We start from the raw sequence: 15359 nt of genomic DNA, 5'->3' as shown, positions 1-15359 counted from the left end.
GACTAGTTTGCGCACGCGCAGATCAAAAACATCGGCCAAGTGTGTGCGTTCTCTCCTTTTCGTTCCTTGCTGAATCAGGCCCAATATAAATAACTTATAATAAAATTAGATGAACCTCCGGACTGGGTACATGAACACATGAAGATAGGCTGGTTGAATTTAAATATATATAAAGGAAAGGCCCAGCTGATTTAAGGGTAAAATGTGTCTTTTCTTGCTGTTACAATTTTGACCACATCTTTTTCAGTAGGGGCTGAACCGTATAGGGCCAGACAGGGGGGCCTATTCATTAAACCTAAAAATTATCTGGAGATAATTAGCTTTAGAACTCTCATGGAGTTCTAGCTAATTATAGGTGGAATTCATCATTCCACCTCTCCATATGTATCTATTCCAAAAAGCTGTCATTTTTGCGATGACAGCTTTTCGGGAAATAGATACTTTTCCCTGCCTACACTACCTTATCGCATCTGGAAACAGTGCTGCGCATGTGCTGTTACATCTGTAAAACCAGCGCATGCGCAGCACTGCCTACAGATGCGTTAAGTTTGTGTACCCCCCCCCCCCCCGACTTACCTGTCCGCGCAGCAGCCTCCGGATCCGTCCTGCTGGTCTGTCATGTGGTTTCCCAGCAGACCACATGACAGATTGGAAAAAAAAAATAATTTTTTTTTTGTCTAAACTTTCTTGCGCTCTGCTGGGGAGCACACATGTCTGACCACCCTCCGGAGCCTGAGGACGGAGCAGAGCGCCGGAGGGACTCGTCGGGGGACCTGCACACGCGGATTCAGGTAAGTGGATTCTGCTATTCGCCACCTCACAGTGGCGAATAGTAACTGCATCAAATTCCGAAAATTCATAATTTTCGGAATTTGATGAATACCACAATTTCCACATCCCCATACTAATGTATGGGGAGTGTGGAAATTAACGCAGGGGAACTTAGCAAGGAGATATCTGTGATATCTCCTGTGCTAAGTGGCTACATGAATACCAAAATAACGTTATTTAGGGAAAATGTCCTTAAAAACGTTATTTTAGTGTTGATGAATAGGCCCCAGGAAGTGTTACTTTTCATTCTTGTGATAATTTTACAATACAGTAGTAGCTGACAGAGGACCTGATACAGAGATGGATGCTATTGCACAGCTGCCGTGTCTTTGTATGCAGCGGCTGTGCAGTATTATGCTAATACAGCAGGAGGCATCTAGTGTAAAAAGACGCCTATAGCCGACATTGCAGATCATGCAAAGACGCATCATGGGATCACTCTGCATGAACATCGGTCATCTGAGTAACCCTCGGGTCACTCATTATAGCCAGTGTTTTCTTGCTGCTGGGGCCAGTTAAGCTGCAACGGGAGACGCAGGCATGCCCCGAAAACTGGTTGAATTTAAATATATATAAAGGAAAGGCCCAGCTGATTCATTTTAGATATAATCAATTAGATATAATCAATCATTTTTAGATATAATCAATCAATTAGATATAATCAATTAGATATAAATGATTCAAGTCCATTTTTTCGAGAATGCTGTCCGTCGCCGCTCAGTCCCCACCCCCAAATGTCCACAGCATGTCAATTATGATGCGGCTTGGGGGCACTGGGCCTGATTCAGCAAGCAACGTAGAGGAGAGAATGCACATACCCGTCTGCTGCGAGAATATGCTAATCAGTGAATACGCACGGAGACCGCAGCACAACATGCAGACGCCCAGCCCTATATGTAGACGCCCGTCTCCCTTTACGCAAAGCCTGATCAGTACACAAGCTAGCGTAAACATCGGTAACATCGAGAACCATCGACAACATTTGCATAATAGTGGTTGACCAGACCTCGCGCAGGAACTTGGCAGCTTCCTGTGTGCACAGTCTCATTACTGCGTGTGGCACAGCAGTGGCTAATTTATGCATGCCCCTAAAACGGCGTCCCAATGGACAGGCATGCCTGAGTTTGTCCGACCACCCCCCCGTCACACCCACAATCAGCACTTCCTGTCAATCAATATCGGAAGGGGTCTGCGTGCACGCTGCGTTTAGTCTGCATACGCTTACCTGACCGCACTGACTAGTTCGTGCACGCGCTTAAGATGCATACGCATTACAAAACCATCAGTGCGTGCGTTCTCTCCTGTGCATTGCTTGCTGAATCAGGCCCTGCGTGCACTGAGTCTCATCACTGCGTCCGTCGCCGCAATGGCTCAATTAGGGACGCCCCTAAAACGGCGTCCCTACGCACAGGCACGCCCGACCACCCCCCATCACCAAAGACAAATGGTACTTCCTGTCAATGATTATCTGAAGGGGTCTGCGTGCACGCTGCGTGTTGTCGGCGTACGCTTACCCCATCACACTGGCTAGTTTGTGCATGCGCAGTGCGATGCATGCGCAGTACAAAAACATCGGCCAAGTGCATGCGTTCTCTCCTTTGCGTTGCTTGCTGAATCGGGCCCACTGTGTGTGCGATCTTACAGAAGGAGATCTGCCCATTCGCAGTCTAGAATCTGAGCATGCGCAGATCTCACACCGTCAGAGATGTATGTAAATTATCGGCTTTGCGCACATCACTGAATGAGGCCCATAGAACAATAAGGCGCCTCTTAGTGTAGAATGCTGCACAGTGTACCAATATTGTAATGCCCACATTTGAATAACAGCTTCCTTCAATATATAACATTCTGCGGGCATACACATTACTGGTCCGGCCCATGTATGGATCAACAGTGTGTTTCTGCATATCATCTATGGAAGCTGTTATTCAAATGGGAGCATTTCTATGTTGCTTTGTTGCTCCGGAGTATATTATGCATTAATGCTGCTTGTTTAAGCAAATGTTTTTTTTTCTCAAGAGTTGTTGATGTATTAGAGAACTATATAATGTTTTTTTAATGCCTAACAGCGAACATACATGTATTTAAAAGGTTCAGTATATTAAGTCGACAATAACCATGTCGACATGAGAATGTTAACAAGGTCACAATATCAACAATCCAGTTTTGAAGCACGCTTTTGTCCATGACACCATCTTCCAGATGTCGGCATTTTAACCATGTTGACATAATTACTGTCGACATTCTGGTGTCAGTATTATGAACGCCGACATAGTAACTGTTGACATTGTGACTGCATACTGTATATGACACATGCATGGTGTACACTAAGCACATATGCTACCGGTCGCAGCTTTCCCCAATCTTGCGATTGTTGCAGACCTGTTTATACACTGCGGCCAACACTACATGAGTCTAATTTCTCTGCATATTCCACTTTGTTGGGGAACTTAGATATAAACAATAAAGAAAAAATAAACTGCTCCATCTAGTGGTCAAATGGAAGAATATCATAGATGGGATCATGCACAGTTGTCATATTTTACAGATGTAAAATATGGCTGAAAAAAAGATGCAGTTACATACAGCTCTGCAACAGCAGCGTATGTGCTTGGTTATATCAGGAGTAATAAAAGCTTGGCTTAACAGTGTTAGTGGTCAATGCTAAAAATACGTCATCCAACTGGTACACCAAATAAAATTGTAATAAAAGTGTCTAGACAGTGTTATTAATAAATGCAAAAGTTGCCCTCACAATGTAAAATACAATTAAATACAGACTAAAATACAAATTAAATTAATTATAAATATCATTTGACTTCCCCTTTCAAAATCAAATAAGATCACCTATTACCTTCATGACAAATATGATTAGTCTACCCTAAATCTCCTAGTGCGAGTGTATATCTGTTACATCCTTCCCATCTCTCTGTGTTACATTGGCCTTACTGTTCTAGCTCCCTGTCACAGGGTTGGCATAGTCCATTCCCACCACTTTATTCATACTTGAGCACCTAGGTGACCAGACTAATACTCTAACCATAGGCATATATGTAATGGGTGCAGGGTCTGCGGTGCACATGGCTGGGCCCCTGTGTCCAAAAGGCCCCCACACCACCCATAGTATACTTACCTCAGGGGCGTTTTAATAGAGGAGGGGGCCCATGTGCACAGTCAGTGTGGGGACCCTCCTTTCTGCTGCGGTGCTGTGGCATCTGCAGGTGCAGTAGATTCTGGCTAAGTGCCAGAATCTTTGCACATGCACAGGTCTCTGGGAAAATGGCAACTGCGCCGTTACCCGGGGACAGCAGTACTGTGCATGCGCTGCTCTCTGGTAAAATGGCATCCGCACTGTTTTCCAGCGGACAGCAGTACTGCGCATGCGCGAGTCACCAGGAAAATGGCCACCGCAATTTGAGAGCAGCACTCTGGAGACAATGGACAGATTAGTATTAAGACTATAATGGGTGCAGGATGTGCAAGGTGTTGGCCCCACTGGACCCAGGGGCCTGTGTGCACCGCAACACCATGCATCCATTATAGATACGCCCCTGACTTACCTTATGCTGGTAACCAGGTCCCTCCTCCTCCACGGTGCTGTCTTCCCAGTGACATCTTCCAGAAAATGGCACTGTGAGTGGAAGCTAAGACTCTGGTACTGTGCCCGAGCCTTTGCTCTCTTGTGCGCTTGTGCAATCTTCCCAAATATCACCGGGAAGATGGTGCCGTGGAAGAGGGACCCGCTTGCCTATACAAAGTAAGGTGCAGGGCTTGGGTGGGGGGGGGGAGCGCTGCTCAGAGGAGGGGCTCCGCTGATCTCAAGCCTCCTCAGGAGTTGGTACTCCCCTGACTCTAAACCCCCCTTCCCCCTCTTCCCCGTGTCTTACTTTCCCTTCCTTCTATATTTTATATTCCACTTATGTTGCTAGTTCTATGATATGCAGTTACTTTATTGTCTTTTTTTCAAGACAGTGTTTTTGTACCCTTTTACCATTTTGTGTTCTTGAAATAAACAATATATATATATATATATATATATATATAAAATCAAATTGGAATATTCTTAACTATTGCAGTCTGAAAGTAATAACAAATTAGGTAATGTGAATAGATGGCCGCGACTTCATATAATATAGCAGACACACTATTTATATATTACCAATGAGAGGGGGTCCAGTTACAATCAGCCAATCGGAAGTGAATGCCCATTGTTATCATCATCATCAGTGTGTGTTTTACATTGAGGTGGAGCATCCGCTAGAGAAACGCCTCTGGGCATACATCTGGTATACATGTCTTTGCCCAGATCTACCTCAGTTACATTTGTGTGAACACATACTTACTGTACTCACATACAGCAAGAGCAGAGCTTTGTGGTGGCTCCACCCCCAAACATGTGATGTCATTACATCACGCCAAGGGGACAAGGCTGCTTGTAGCAGGGTGTAGTGGCTCTGCAGGCTACAGAATGAGCGTCTATAGACTGCAGGGTGCAAATAGCAATAATGGCTGCAGAGTGCAGTTCTGGGCACCTTACAAGCCAAATGCAGCTGCCATGGGGCAGCTCCTGTTAGTGCCCTGCGCCCTGGGCGATGGCACCGCTCGCTCGCACACCGCTAATTATGGCCATGACTCGGCCTACCTTTGAATACTATGTCCTACCCTTGTTCTCCTTCTAAGCATAGGTAGACGTAAATGTAAGATGCAACCACATCTGCATAAGAAGTGAGTGTCATTTTTTTTGCATATTTTCTGCAAAAAAACATTTTTTTTCTGTAAACTGTCTTTTTAAATGTGAATTCTTACCTCCAGTGGCGTAACTAGGGGGGTTCGGGCAGGGGGCGTGCCCTGGGCACCATGGGACCGGCAGCGTGGGGGGGCGCCGCCGGCCACGGTCCAGCCCGCCCTAGTTAGCCACCAGTGTAGCGCCGACCGCAGTGAGTGCGCGTCAGCACTACACATTTACACAGGACCAGCGCTAGGCTGCACAGCTGAGCCCATTCCCTCCCACTGAGCGCTTGCCCAATAGCGCTAGGAGGCGGGTTCAGGCTGTGCATAACACACGCATCGCCGCCAGCGCTGGTGGCGATGCGTGTGTTAAACAGCAGCCAATGAGAGTCAGATAGACTCTCACTGACTGCTGCAGCACCCACTGTAAGAGCCGGACTTCCGTCCGGCTCCTGCAGTGGGTAATGGGACTGACGTCATGACATCATGATGTCTCTCCCATAATGCTGAGCACGCCAACCCGGGAGGACTGGCGGGCGGCGACGGCGGGAGCGGTATCGCGGTCCGGAGCAGCAGCGTGGATTCAGGTAAGTATATTTTTATATAGATTTAAGGGGATACCGCTACTGGGCACACTGCATTGTGGGGACTGTTACTGGGGGCACTGCATAAGGGGGAACAGTACATGGGGCACTGCATTTGGGGGGCCACTACTGGGGGTACTGAGTAAGGGGAACTAATTGGGGGCTGTATAAGAAGGACCACTACTGGGGATACTGTATAAGGGGTACTACTATGGACCTGCATAAGAGGGACCACAACTGCATACTGGGGGTATTGTATAAGGGGTACTACTGGGGTAAAGGCGCATATGGATAGGAATGTTCAGAGTGAAAATAAAGGGGTGTGTCATGCTGACACGCCCCATTTTTAAGTGACCATGCCCATTTTTTTGGCCCCGCGCACACATGGGGGGGGGGGGCTCCCTTTTCAAATTTGCCCTGGGCTCCAAATACCCTAGTTACGCCATTGCTTACCTCCCTTACTGATCATTAAGTATGCACTAAGGGCCTGATTCAGACCCGCTCACTAGATGCGATCGCTCGCATCCAGCGTAAGCAATTTTGTCAAAGTGACGGCATGGGAAGCGATCGCTTGCCAAGGCATAAGCACACCCACTTTGGCTGTGCGAGCGATCGCTCTGTGTATGCAGACACCCATTAGCGTATGTAGAGACGCCCACTAGCACACGTCATCTCCAGGAAGTGTATTAAAACATTGGTACATCGAAGACCATCGGTAGCGATCGCAGCGCTTGTGTTTGCCTTACCCTGCCTCAAGCACTGCGAGGACTTCAGTGTAAAAACCAGGCATGTGACGTGTACTATGATGCTGCCTGTTAATTATGCATGCCTTAAAAATGGCGTTGAAACACTCAGGCACGCCTGCGTTCGCACCTCCACACCCCCGTTATTAGTGTCCTGCCCCTGTTACCACCCACAAACAGCCTCTCCTGTCACTCATGTCACTGGGCTGTTTTTGCTGGGCGAGCGAGTGGCCTGCGATCGCACAGAGTAGTTTGTGCATGAGCAGAACAAAGCGTGCATATGCGCATTCGCAAACCATCGTGCCACTTGCGAGCGCACAGCGCTAGCGAGCGAGTCTGAATCAGGCCCTAAATTCTTAAACCAATGCTATTAGAAATATACGCACAAGTGGAACCATATTGTTTATTTGTCAGTCCCTGCAAGAAATGTAACACACATGGTGGTATATTTGTTTTATCTAAGAACATTTTGAAGACTTAAAAAGAAATGCTAGATCACTTCTTGGAATTCTTGGGGTGAATGGTTTACTCTTGCTTCATACACATTGTATTTACCATGTCAAATAGTGTGTAATAGTCAGCACCACTTCATTTCCCTGTTTCAGGCCTCCAGCCCAGCACAGATGCTCCTCAGGGATTTCTACAGAGTGAATTATGGAGACTGTGTGATCAACGGAGTCACTCAGCTCTCTGTCAGTCTCTCTTCGGTGGCAGTCCTGGGGGTCCGATCCTAGCAGAGTCCACACACGAAGCAGAACAATTCAGGGACAGCTTAATGCTGCCAGCTGTGTATGAAGATCTTGGATCAATTCCCGGGACACAAGCACTACAAGCACCCGGTTTCAGCAGGTACACATCTGTGCACAATGTACTTGGATGCAAACTTGTAGGTTTTCGTTCTCTTTCCTTGCCAAAATGTCTGGGGTATTGCAATGTAAATCCAATGTGACTTGCAGCAGATTCATGTTTACCCAGATTAAAATAAATGTATCATCCCAACATATCAGTGTCCTGGTAACACAAAGTAAGGAATTGTCTAGATGACTGCGTAAGTAATATTGGGGTGCACAATGGCACAAACATTTTGCAGACTGTGGGCCTGACTCAGGAGTGTACATAAGTGTAATGCTGAAGCAGATGTCCGATTATCGGTAATCTGCACGTGTGCAGGACCCATTCTGTGCATGGGCAGAAGAGGTCCTGCGTGATCACATGCAGCCCCTGCTATACCTCTGCCTAATTGACAGGCAGAGGCATTTATGGGGCAGTGCAGGGGTGGTGGACGGCTGGGGTTCCTGGAACTGGGACCGTGCCACCTCCATTTTCTGGGAGTGGCAAGGGCAGGATCTGCGTCGCAGTTTCCTGGCCTCGCAAGCTGTCCAGCTTGCGTAAGATGAGGCTTACTTAGCTAGCCAGCACCATCCACCATCTCGATCGATGATCGCGATGGTTACCCAAACCGTTGATGTTGGTTGCAGTGCTGGGATCACAAATTCAGCAGGGGGTGTCAGACACCTCCTGCTGCATTTGCATATTTGCAAAGCTGCCTGTGTGTGGCTTTGTCCTCTGCTGAATCAGCCCCTGTATTCATAATAAATCATTTTGATTTAATTTAATGGATTTATAAAAAATCATATTACAAACATGGAATTTTTTTCTTCAAAACTGCTATACAGAAAGTTCCCAGAACCTGATAAAATTCTGATTATTGGTGTTGATTAGTAATCATATTATCCACAGTCATTCCACTGCCTTTGTTGCAGCCAGCTAGTACAGGTTCCTATTCTCTGACTGTTGTATGTATTCTTACTTGCAGTGATTTAGTGTCAGGTCAGGACATCAGCCGGGCTGACATGTATCGCTGGAAGGTCTCTGCCTATTCACCGTGCAGCTCCACTTGCAGCTCAGGTAATGTGGAAATGCTCAATTTTACAACATAATACTAATAACTCTCCAACCCTTTACAAAGCTGGTCTGGGAACCTCACCCTTTAATGCATTCTAGTATTAGGGTTGCACCTCAGCCATATCATTTATCTGTATACAAGGCACATATGATGCAACTAGTCCAATGTTCTGTGGATTTGGAAGAATTTGTGCTTGTAGGGACTATTTTGGAGAAACATAATCTTAGCTGTGCCCTACACCCACCATCATAACTGACTCTCCATTTCATGTTCACCAGTAAATTTTTGGTGTGATATCCCTGTAGGAATCAGTTCTACCTATGCTTTGTGCATCCGCTATGATGGGAGAGAAGTAGATGAGTCTCACTGTGATCCAATGACGAGGCCAGAGCCAACTCAGGAATTTTGTTCAGGGCGAGAGTGCATGCCCAGGTAAGAGATGCAAAGGGGAGAAAGATGATGATCCTTAAAAAGGACTGCACTTCAGTGTGAAGAAAAGATGATGTGACCTACTTGGAGTGATCACACCTCATGTACTTGTGTCTTCCAAAGATGGGAATCTAGTGGTTGGAGTGAATGTTCCCGAAGCTGTGGGCAAGGAGTCCAGGTTCGCTCCGTTCGGTGCTGGAAAATGCTGGCTCCAGGGTTGGACAGTTCTGTGTATGATGAACAATGTGAAGGTGCCCAGCTCCCAAGACCTCCTCAGAGGAAAGTATGTAAGAACAAACCTTGTGGACCCCAGTGGGAGATTTCAGATTGGGCTGAGGTACGTATAAACCCACCACTCACCTTTACTTATTAATATCACTTTATCCGGTATCGGTTATTTTTGTCTATTTTTATTTTTGCACTTGTGCTCATAGTGTAGTGTTTTGTATGTTACATGCACCCTCAGTCTTTCGCCTTTGGCCTTATGTCGCCTTCCTTTTTCCCCCGGTGCGTCTGGGGCAGTGCACTGCTGCCTGTGGGTCTGAGGGATTGGTAAGGAGAGAAGTCAAGTGCTCTACAGAATCCAGCCATTGTGATGAAGACATAAAGCCTCCAGCTGAGAAGTCCTGTTTGGGGCCACCGTGTGACCATCACTGGACGTCAGCTGAGTGGGGTCCAGTGAGTGTCATTGCTCTTTGTGACAAATGATAACAAATTATTTTACATGTACATTTTTATGACTCCTAGGGGTAAATTTACTAAAGTGAGAGTTTTTAGAAGTGAGTTTTAGAAGTGATGTTGCCCATAGCAAGCAACCAATCAGATTCTAGCTATTATCTTATAGAAGGTGCTAGTTAACTGTTAAGTAGAATCTGATTGGTTGCTATGGGCAACATAACTTTTAAAACTCACTTCTAAAAACTCTCACTTGGGTAAATTTACCCCTAATGTTTAACATGTTTGTTATTTCTGTGTTCAAGGAGGTAAAATAAGAACATTGTGCAGACTGTATGGACACTCATCTAATATCTAAGTATTATTAGCATAGGACCTGATACAGAGTTGTACACTAATCCCATCATGACTGCGATATTTTACGTTGCTGCTATGCGAAAATATGCAAATGTCTTAGCCGCTGGTAGATGTATTGAGACGCCCACCTGCCACTTTGCAAATCTGAGCATCTGCATAAAATGTCGCAGCAGACAATAACCAGCCTTATGAGTAACCCTATGGTCCCGCAGAATAGGAGACTGAACTAGGACGCCGGCACCAGTGAAGCTGCATACAAAGATGCAGAAGCTGGTTCTGACACTATAAAACACCCACATTTTTCATTTTTCTAACCTCCCCTCTGTTACCACCCGGCCCATAACTGTCAATCACTCTGCGTCTAAATCCTCTCTGCATGTGACATCGCAGGGACACTGGTACGCATTCGCCGTGCGACTTAGACGCATGCGCTATAATAAAAACGTTGGCCAACTACTTAAAAATATCAGCATAGCGCACAACTGTGAATCAGGTATTGTATACAGTATTTTACTACAGTGTATGCCAGGTGCACCCACTGCCTGCATTTATTTATCCACCTACTGAGTGATATATAGGCACATCCTGCCACAGGCTTATTGTTTAAACCCTTCTAGCCATCTGGACCACCTGAGAGTTTCTGTTGCAACTATAATTGCCAAAAATGTATTCAATACTTCTGCGAGCAGTCACAGAAATGTACTTTTACTGATAGGCTGGATGGCTGGCTGGTCTTTACAGATGAAATATATTTTTACCTCCCAGACAGTGCGTCCACATGGTAAAGTAGAGTCCATATAGATATTTTGCTTTTTAGTTCACACATTGCGGTTGTCAGAACCTTACCTTGCTTCACATGCAACAGTAATAGGAGATTTAGGAAAACCGATGCATATTGAGCAGCATACAGACAGAAAGTTGGGCGCCATTTTCCCGTAGACCTGTACATGCCAGAGTCTACACTGCAATTGCGCCAGTGATAGAGGGTGGGAAACTGCACACGGGCCCTGTCCTCTTAAATCATCCCTGATTTCCAAGCTTTCCATGTACTCATCTAAACTGCTGGAGGTCCTGTGGCCAGGTTAATATCTCCTTGGGCTGTAAAGTAGCTGGAAAGGACCCGTGTGCTGATACAAGTTCCAGAAAGAACTCTTAAAATACACTAGTGATAAATCAAGAACTTCCTGTTTCCAGAAAAGAGTGTGCCAGTATCCATTATCTTTGAGTACCACCACAAAAAAAGCACTGGGCGCTTCATCCGCCTTACTCATGCTTACAGCAGCACACAATCTCATCCTTCATCGAATGAATTTTAGATGTGTGTAATAAATGATAGCACAAGTCTTGCATGCAATTTCTGAAGTCCCTCCCAAATACATATATGGTAAATAGAATGTGCCAAAGTTTAATGAAGTCCTGAGTTTGCAGCTGAGTGACTTGTGTCTACCATCTGATATATATTTCCCCACCCTCTATGTTTCTTACACAGTGCAGTAAGACCTGTGGGTCTGGACATCAGGTTAGAGAAGTGAAATGTTATCTGGGGGAGGAGGTGAGCCAGGAATGTGATCAGTCTACTAAACCAGACGGTAGACAGGCTTGCCAGCTGCAGCCGTGCCCAACCGAGACCCCTGGTAAGGAAATTCCACTCTTTCATTCTGTCTGATTGTATTCCTGTGCATTATGTGGACATACAAATATCTCTATGAAAATGTTATGGCTGAAGTGTTATAATCATTAAAGGCCTGATTTAGCGAGGACTCTAACGCCATCGCAGCTGCGATTTCAAACGTTCAGACACGCCTACATTTACCTGACCAACCCCCCTTACCTCCCCCAAATGCTGACCTCATGACATTCACTTTGCAAATGATTCAGACAGTAAGTGCGTATGTAATCGCAAAGCAATCGCAACGCGTGTGCAGTGTGACTTACATGCATGCACAATGGCAAATAATCGCCCCTCCTACGTAAATTGCAGAATTGTGTTCACTGCTGAATCAGGTCTTAAATCTGTATATAAAGATATACAGGAAAATACATAGTTACACATTCAGTGCCTTAAATATAATTATATTAATATATAGAAGAACTTATGGAGGTACTGTATTTACCTATAGCAGTCACCTTACCCTTAAAGCTGAAGACACAGATACTCAGATGCTCCCAGGACTTTAGCTCTAGGTAGTAAAGTCTTATCACTAATTGGGTATTTATGCGGTTAATCGGTAGCTGAACACTAACCGGGGGCGGGATGCACTAAATGGAAAATGCGATACAAAACCCCGGGGTCTTACCGCATTTTCCATATGCACTAATGTCTGGCCGCCGGGGTTCCGATGCCCCTATAGAAGCCTATGGATTAGGTTTAGGGTTAGGTTTAGCCACCACTGAGGGGGTTAGGGATAGGCTGCGATGGGGAGGTTAGGGTTAGATTGTAGACAGGGGGGGGTAGGTTTAGGCACCACAGGGGGTGTTAGGGTTAGGCACTAAAGGGGGAGGGTTAGGTTTAGACACTAAGGGGGGGAGGGTTAGGTTTAGGCACTAACAGGGAGGGTTAGGGTTAGGATGCAGGAAGGCAGGGTTACGGTTAGGAGGATAAGGGGGGAGGGTTAATATACTTACGAAGCCCCTGTCGGGATTCTAAGCATTGGAATGCCACTGTCGGTGTTTTGACAGCTGGCATCCTGACTGCCAGCCCCCCATACACAACCCGTTTAAAACACTTGTCCCATCCATACAGCCCCCCAAAATACCAGTCTCACTACTTTAAACACATTTTCCAATACTTTTTATTTTTTCACCCCAAAATGACGTCATGATTGGCCAAATTAAGCTACTTAAAAATTTTGTTTTGCCTACACATTTTTTTTTTTTGTAGGCAGAGCTTATCACTTACTCAGAGATGGGGAAAGTAATTTGCGATAATGCCTATACAGTTTTTGCATATGTTTATAGGATTTTGCTAAAACTATTTTTCCTGAAAAAACTTATTAGGAAAAAAGCTGTTATCGCGGCTATTTTGATATGGTCTATGTGAAAGGGGCTTACGCGGGCGGGAGTCTCGGATCCATGACCCTGCTCTGTACCAGGGTTGGAGGTTAATAGACCCATGTATTTCCCAGTTCATCGTTCTGAAAGGGGCCCCACACATTCTTGATAACCTTTGCTCACAATTAATAAATAAATAATAAAAAAAAATATGCAGGTGGCAATAGTTGAGCAGATGGGCCCCAGGTGTGCCACCGGGCCCTAGGGAGTCACACAGGTAAACTGGTCCTGCCTGCAATGGAAAACTGACTGCTGCACTACAATTTACTATTTATTCATCAATAAAAATTATTATACTGTAGTAAGGTCAGGTTATACCCTCACATTCTATGCCTCTTATATTTACATTAGTCTTATACATCTGAGAACATCCATTAAGACCTGGGGCGGGATGCACTAACATAGTGAAGTACATACCGCCACACACTGCATCCCTACTGATAGCATATGCACTAACATATGCGCTCAGTACAGCAAAGGACAGCTCTTCCGATAAGAGCTGTCCTTTGCGATCCGCGCAGCCCCATGGACTTCCGGGTTTATGACCCAGGACTCCATCTGCATGTGCGCAGAGTGACGCGGCGGCCGCAGGGCATGCTGGGAGGGATCTGATCGGCTTCCATAGGGGCATCGCCCGTTGGACTTGAATGCAGGTCTGACAGAGGATGTCGCTGACAGCGCGAGGGAGCATGCATCGCCAGCAACATAGTGGGTACACACTAGACGATGTGCCAGATATGTTGCTCATATCCGCCGGATCGGATGACATATCGTCTAGGGTGTCCCTGGCTTTACACGTCTGCAGGGCCTTCAGGGCTGAGTAGACAGCAGTTGCCAGTGAGTGCAGCGACAGGGGAGGAGGGGGCGAGAACCAGCCAGCTTCTAACAAAGGGGGTGCTTCCTAATGTGGGAAATTCCACTTTGAGTAGAGATCTTCCTTATTTTTGCACACTATCCCTTTCTGGGACAGTCCTAATCTCTGAGCTCAGTCCTGCCCCCCAGCTCACTTCACAAAGGCCATAATCAAGGAGAAGCCTACTCTCTTACAGTTCTGGGCTCACTGATTAGCTCTGCTGTCTGTGAGGGTGAAAAAAGAGTGAGGGAGATGGATCATGGAGGGAGGATTTACTGAGAAGGAGAAATAGAGACCATCACCTATACCCTGAATGAGCGCTGATGAGTCCACTTTTCAGGCCAGGCAACAGGCCAGACTCAATTGTTTAGCCAGCAATTCCAGTAGCTCGATGGTCAACTATAGGTCCAGGGTCCCCTGAGCCTATGAGCCCCTAGCAATGACACCCTCTGAACCCACTATAGTTATGCCCATGGTCCTGTCAAATATTTTATAGAAAGTCTGTGCTGTCACACACACTCCTGTACAGGGCTGTAACTAGGGGTGTGTGAGATGTCCAGAGTGCAGAGCTCTGGGGCCAGCACCGTTGCAGCCACACAGCCCTTGCTTCCGGCTAGCAGAGAGCCTTGAATGGCACCCTGAGGCCAGGATTGCTGCTGCAGTGCCGCAGGAGCGTCCTCTAGACGCTCAAGACTGGCACCCTGCAGCCAATCGAAGCGTCCTCAGGATGTTGAAATGAAATGAAGATTATTCACACATCTAGCATTGTTAACTGTAATTGCGATAGTCACAAGTGCCAGGGGTTTGCCTGCGGTACTGTAGCCAAATTAGGGGTGTGCACCGGCCACTTTTCGTGTTTTGTGTTTTGGTTTTGGATCTGGATCTTTCTTCGTGTTTTGGATCTGGATTGGTTTTGCCAAAACCACCCTTCCGTGTTTTGGGTTCTGGGTTTTGTGTCTTGGATCTGGATTTTTTCTTAAAAAATAAAAAAAAACACTAAAATCACATAAAATGGGCCTTTTTTTGTTCCTACGCTATTAATAACCCCAATAACATTAATTTCCACTCATTTCCACTCTATTCTGAACACCTCACACCTCACAATATTGTTTTTAGGCCAAAAGGTTGCACCGAGGTAGCTGGATGACTATGCTAAGCGACACAAGTGGGCGGCACAAACACGTGGCCCATCTAGGAGTGGC

The 15359-nt window shown here is 46.1% G+C and overlaps 1 protein-coding gene across 2 annotated transcripts in view; it reads left to right on the top strand.

Moving 5' to 3' along the window:
* LOC148506184 (ADAMTS-like protein 2) overlaps nucleotides 1–15359 on the top strand; it is a 63909-nt gene that overhangs the window by 41525 nt on the left and 7025 nt on the right. For both annotated transcript variants that reach the window (XM_088447133.1, XM_088447132.1), the window contains 6 exons: nucleotides 7492–7735; nucleotides 8703–8794; nucleotides 9098–9224; nucleotides 9345–9558; nucleotides 9744–9899; nucleotides 11743–11887. In XM_088447133.1, the coding sequence (XP_088303259.1) occupies nucleotides 7492–7735; nucleotides 8703–8794; nucleotides 9098–9224; nucleotides 9345–9558; nucleotides 9744–9899; nucleotides 11743–11887 (978 nt within the window). The remainder of the gene's footprint in view (nucleotides 1–7491; nucleotides 7736–8702; nucleotides 8795–9097; nucleotides 9225–9344; nucleotides 9559–9743; nucleotides 9900–11742; nucleotides 11888–15359) is intronic.

Source organism: Taudactylus pleione, unplaced genomic scaffold (genome assembly GCF_031769625.1).
Source record: "Taudactylus pleione unplaced genomic scaffold, aTauple2 ptg000421l, whole genome shotgun sequence".
Taxonomy (NCBI): Eukaryota; Metazoa; Chordata; class Amphibia; order Anura; family Myobatrachidae; genus Taudactylus; species Taudactylus pleione.
Note: the sequence above shows the minus strand (reverse complement) of the source record. Positions and strands in the feature narration are given on the sequence as shown.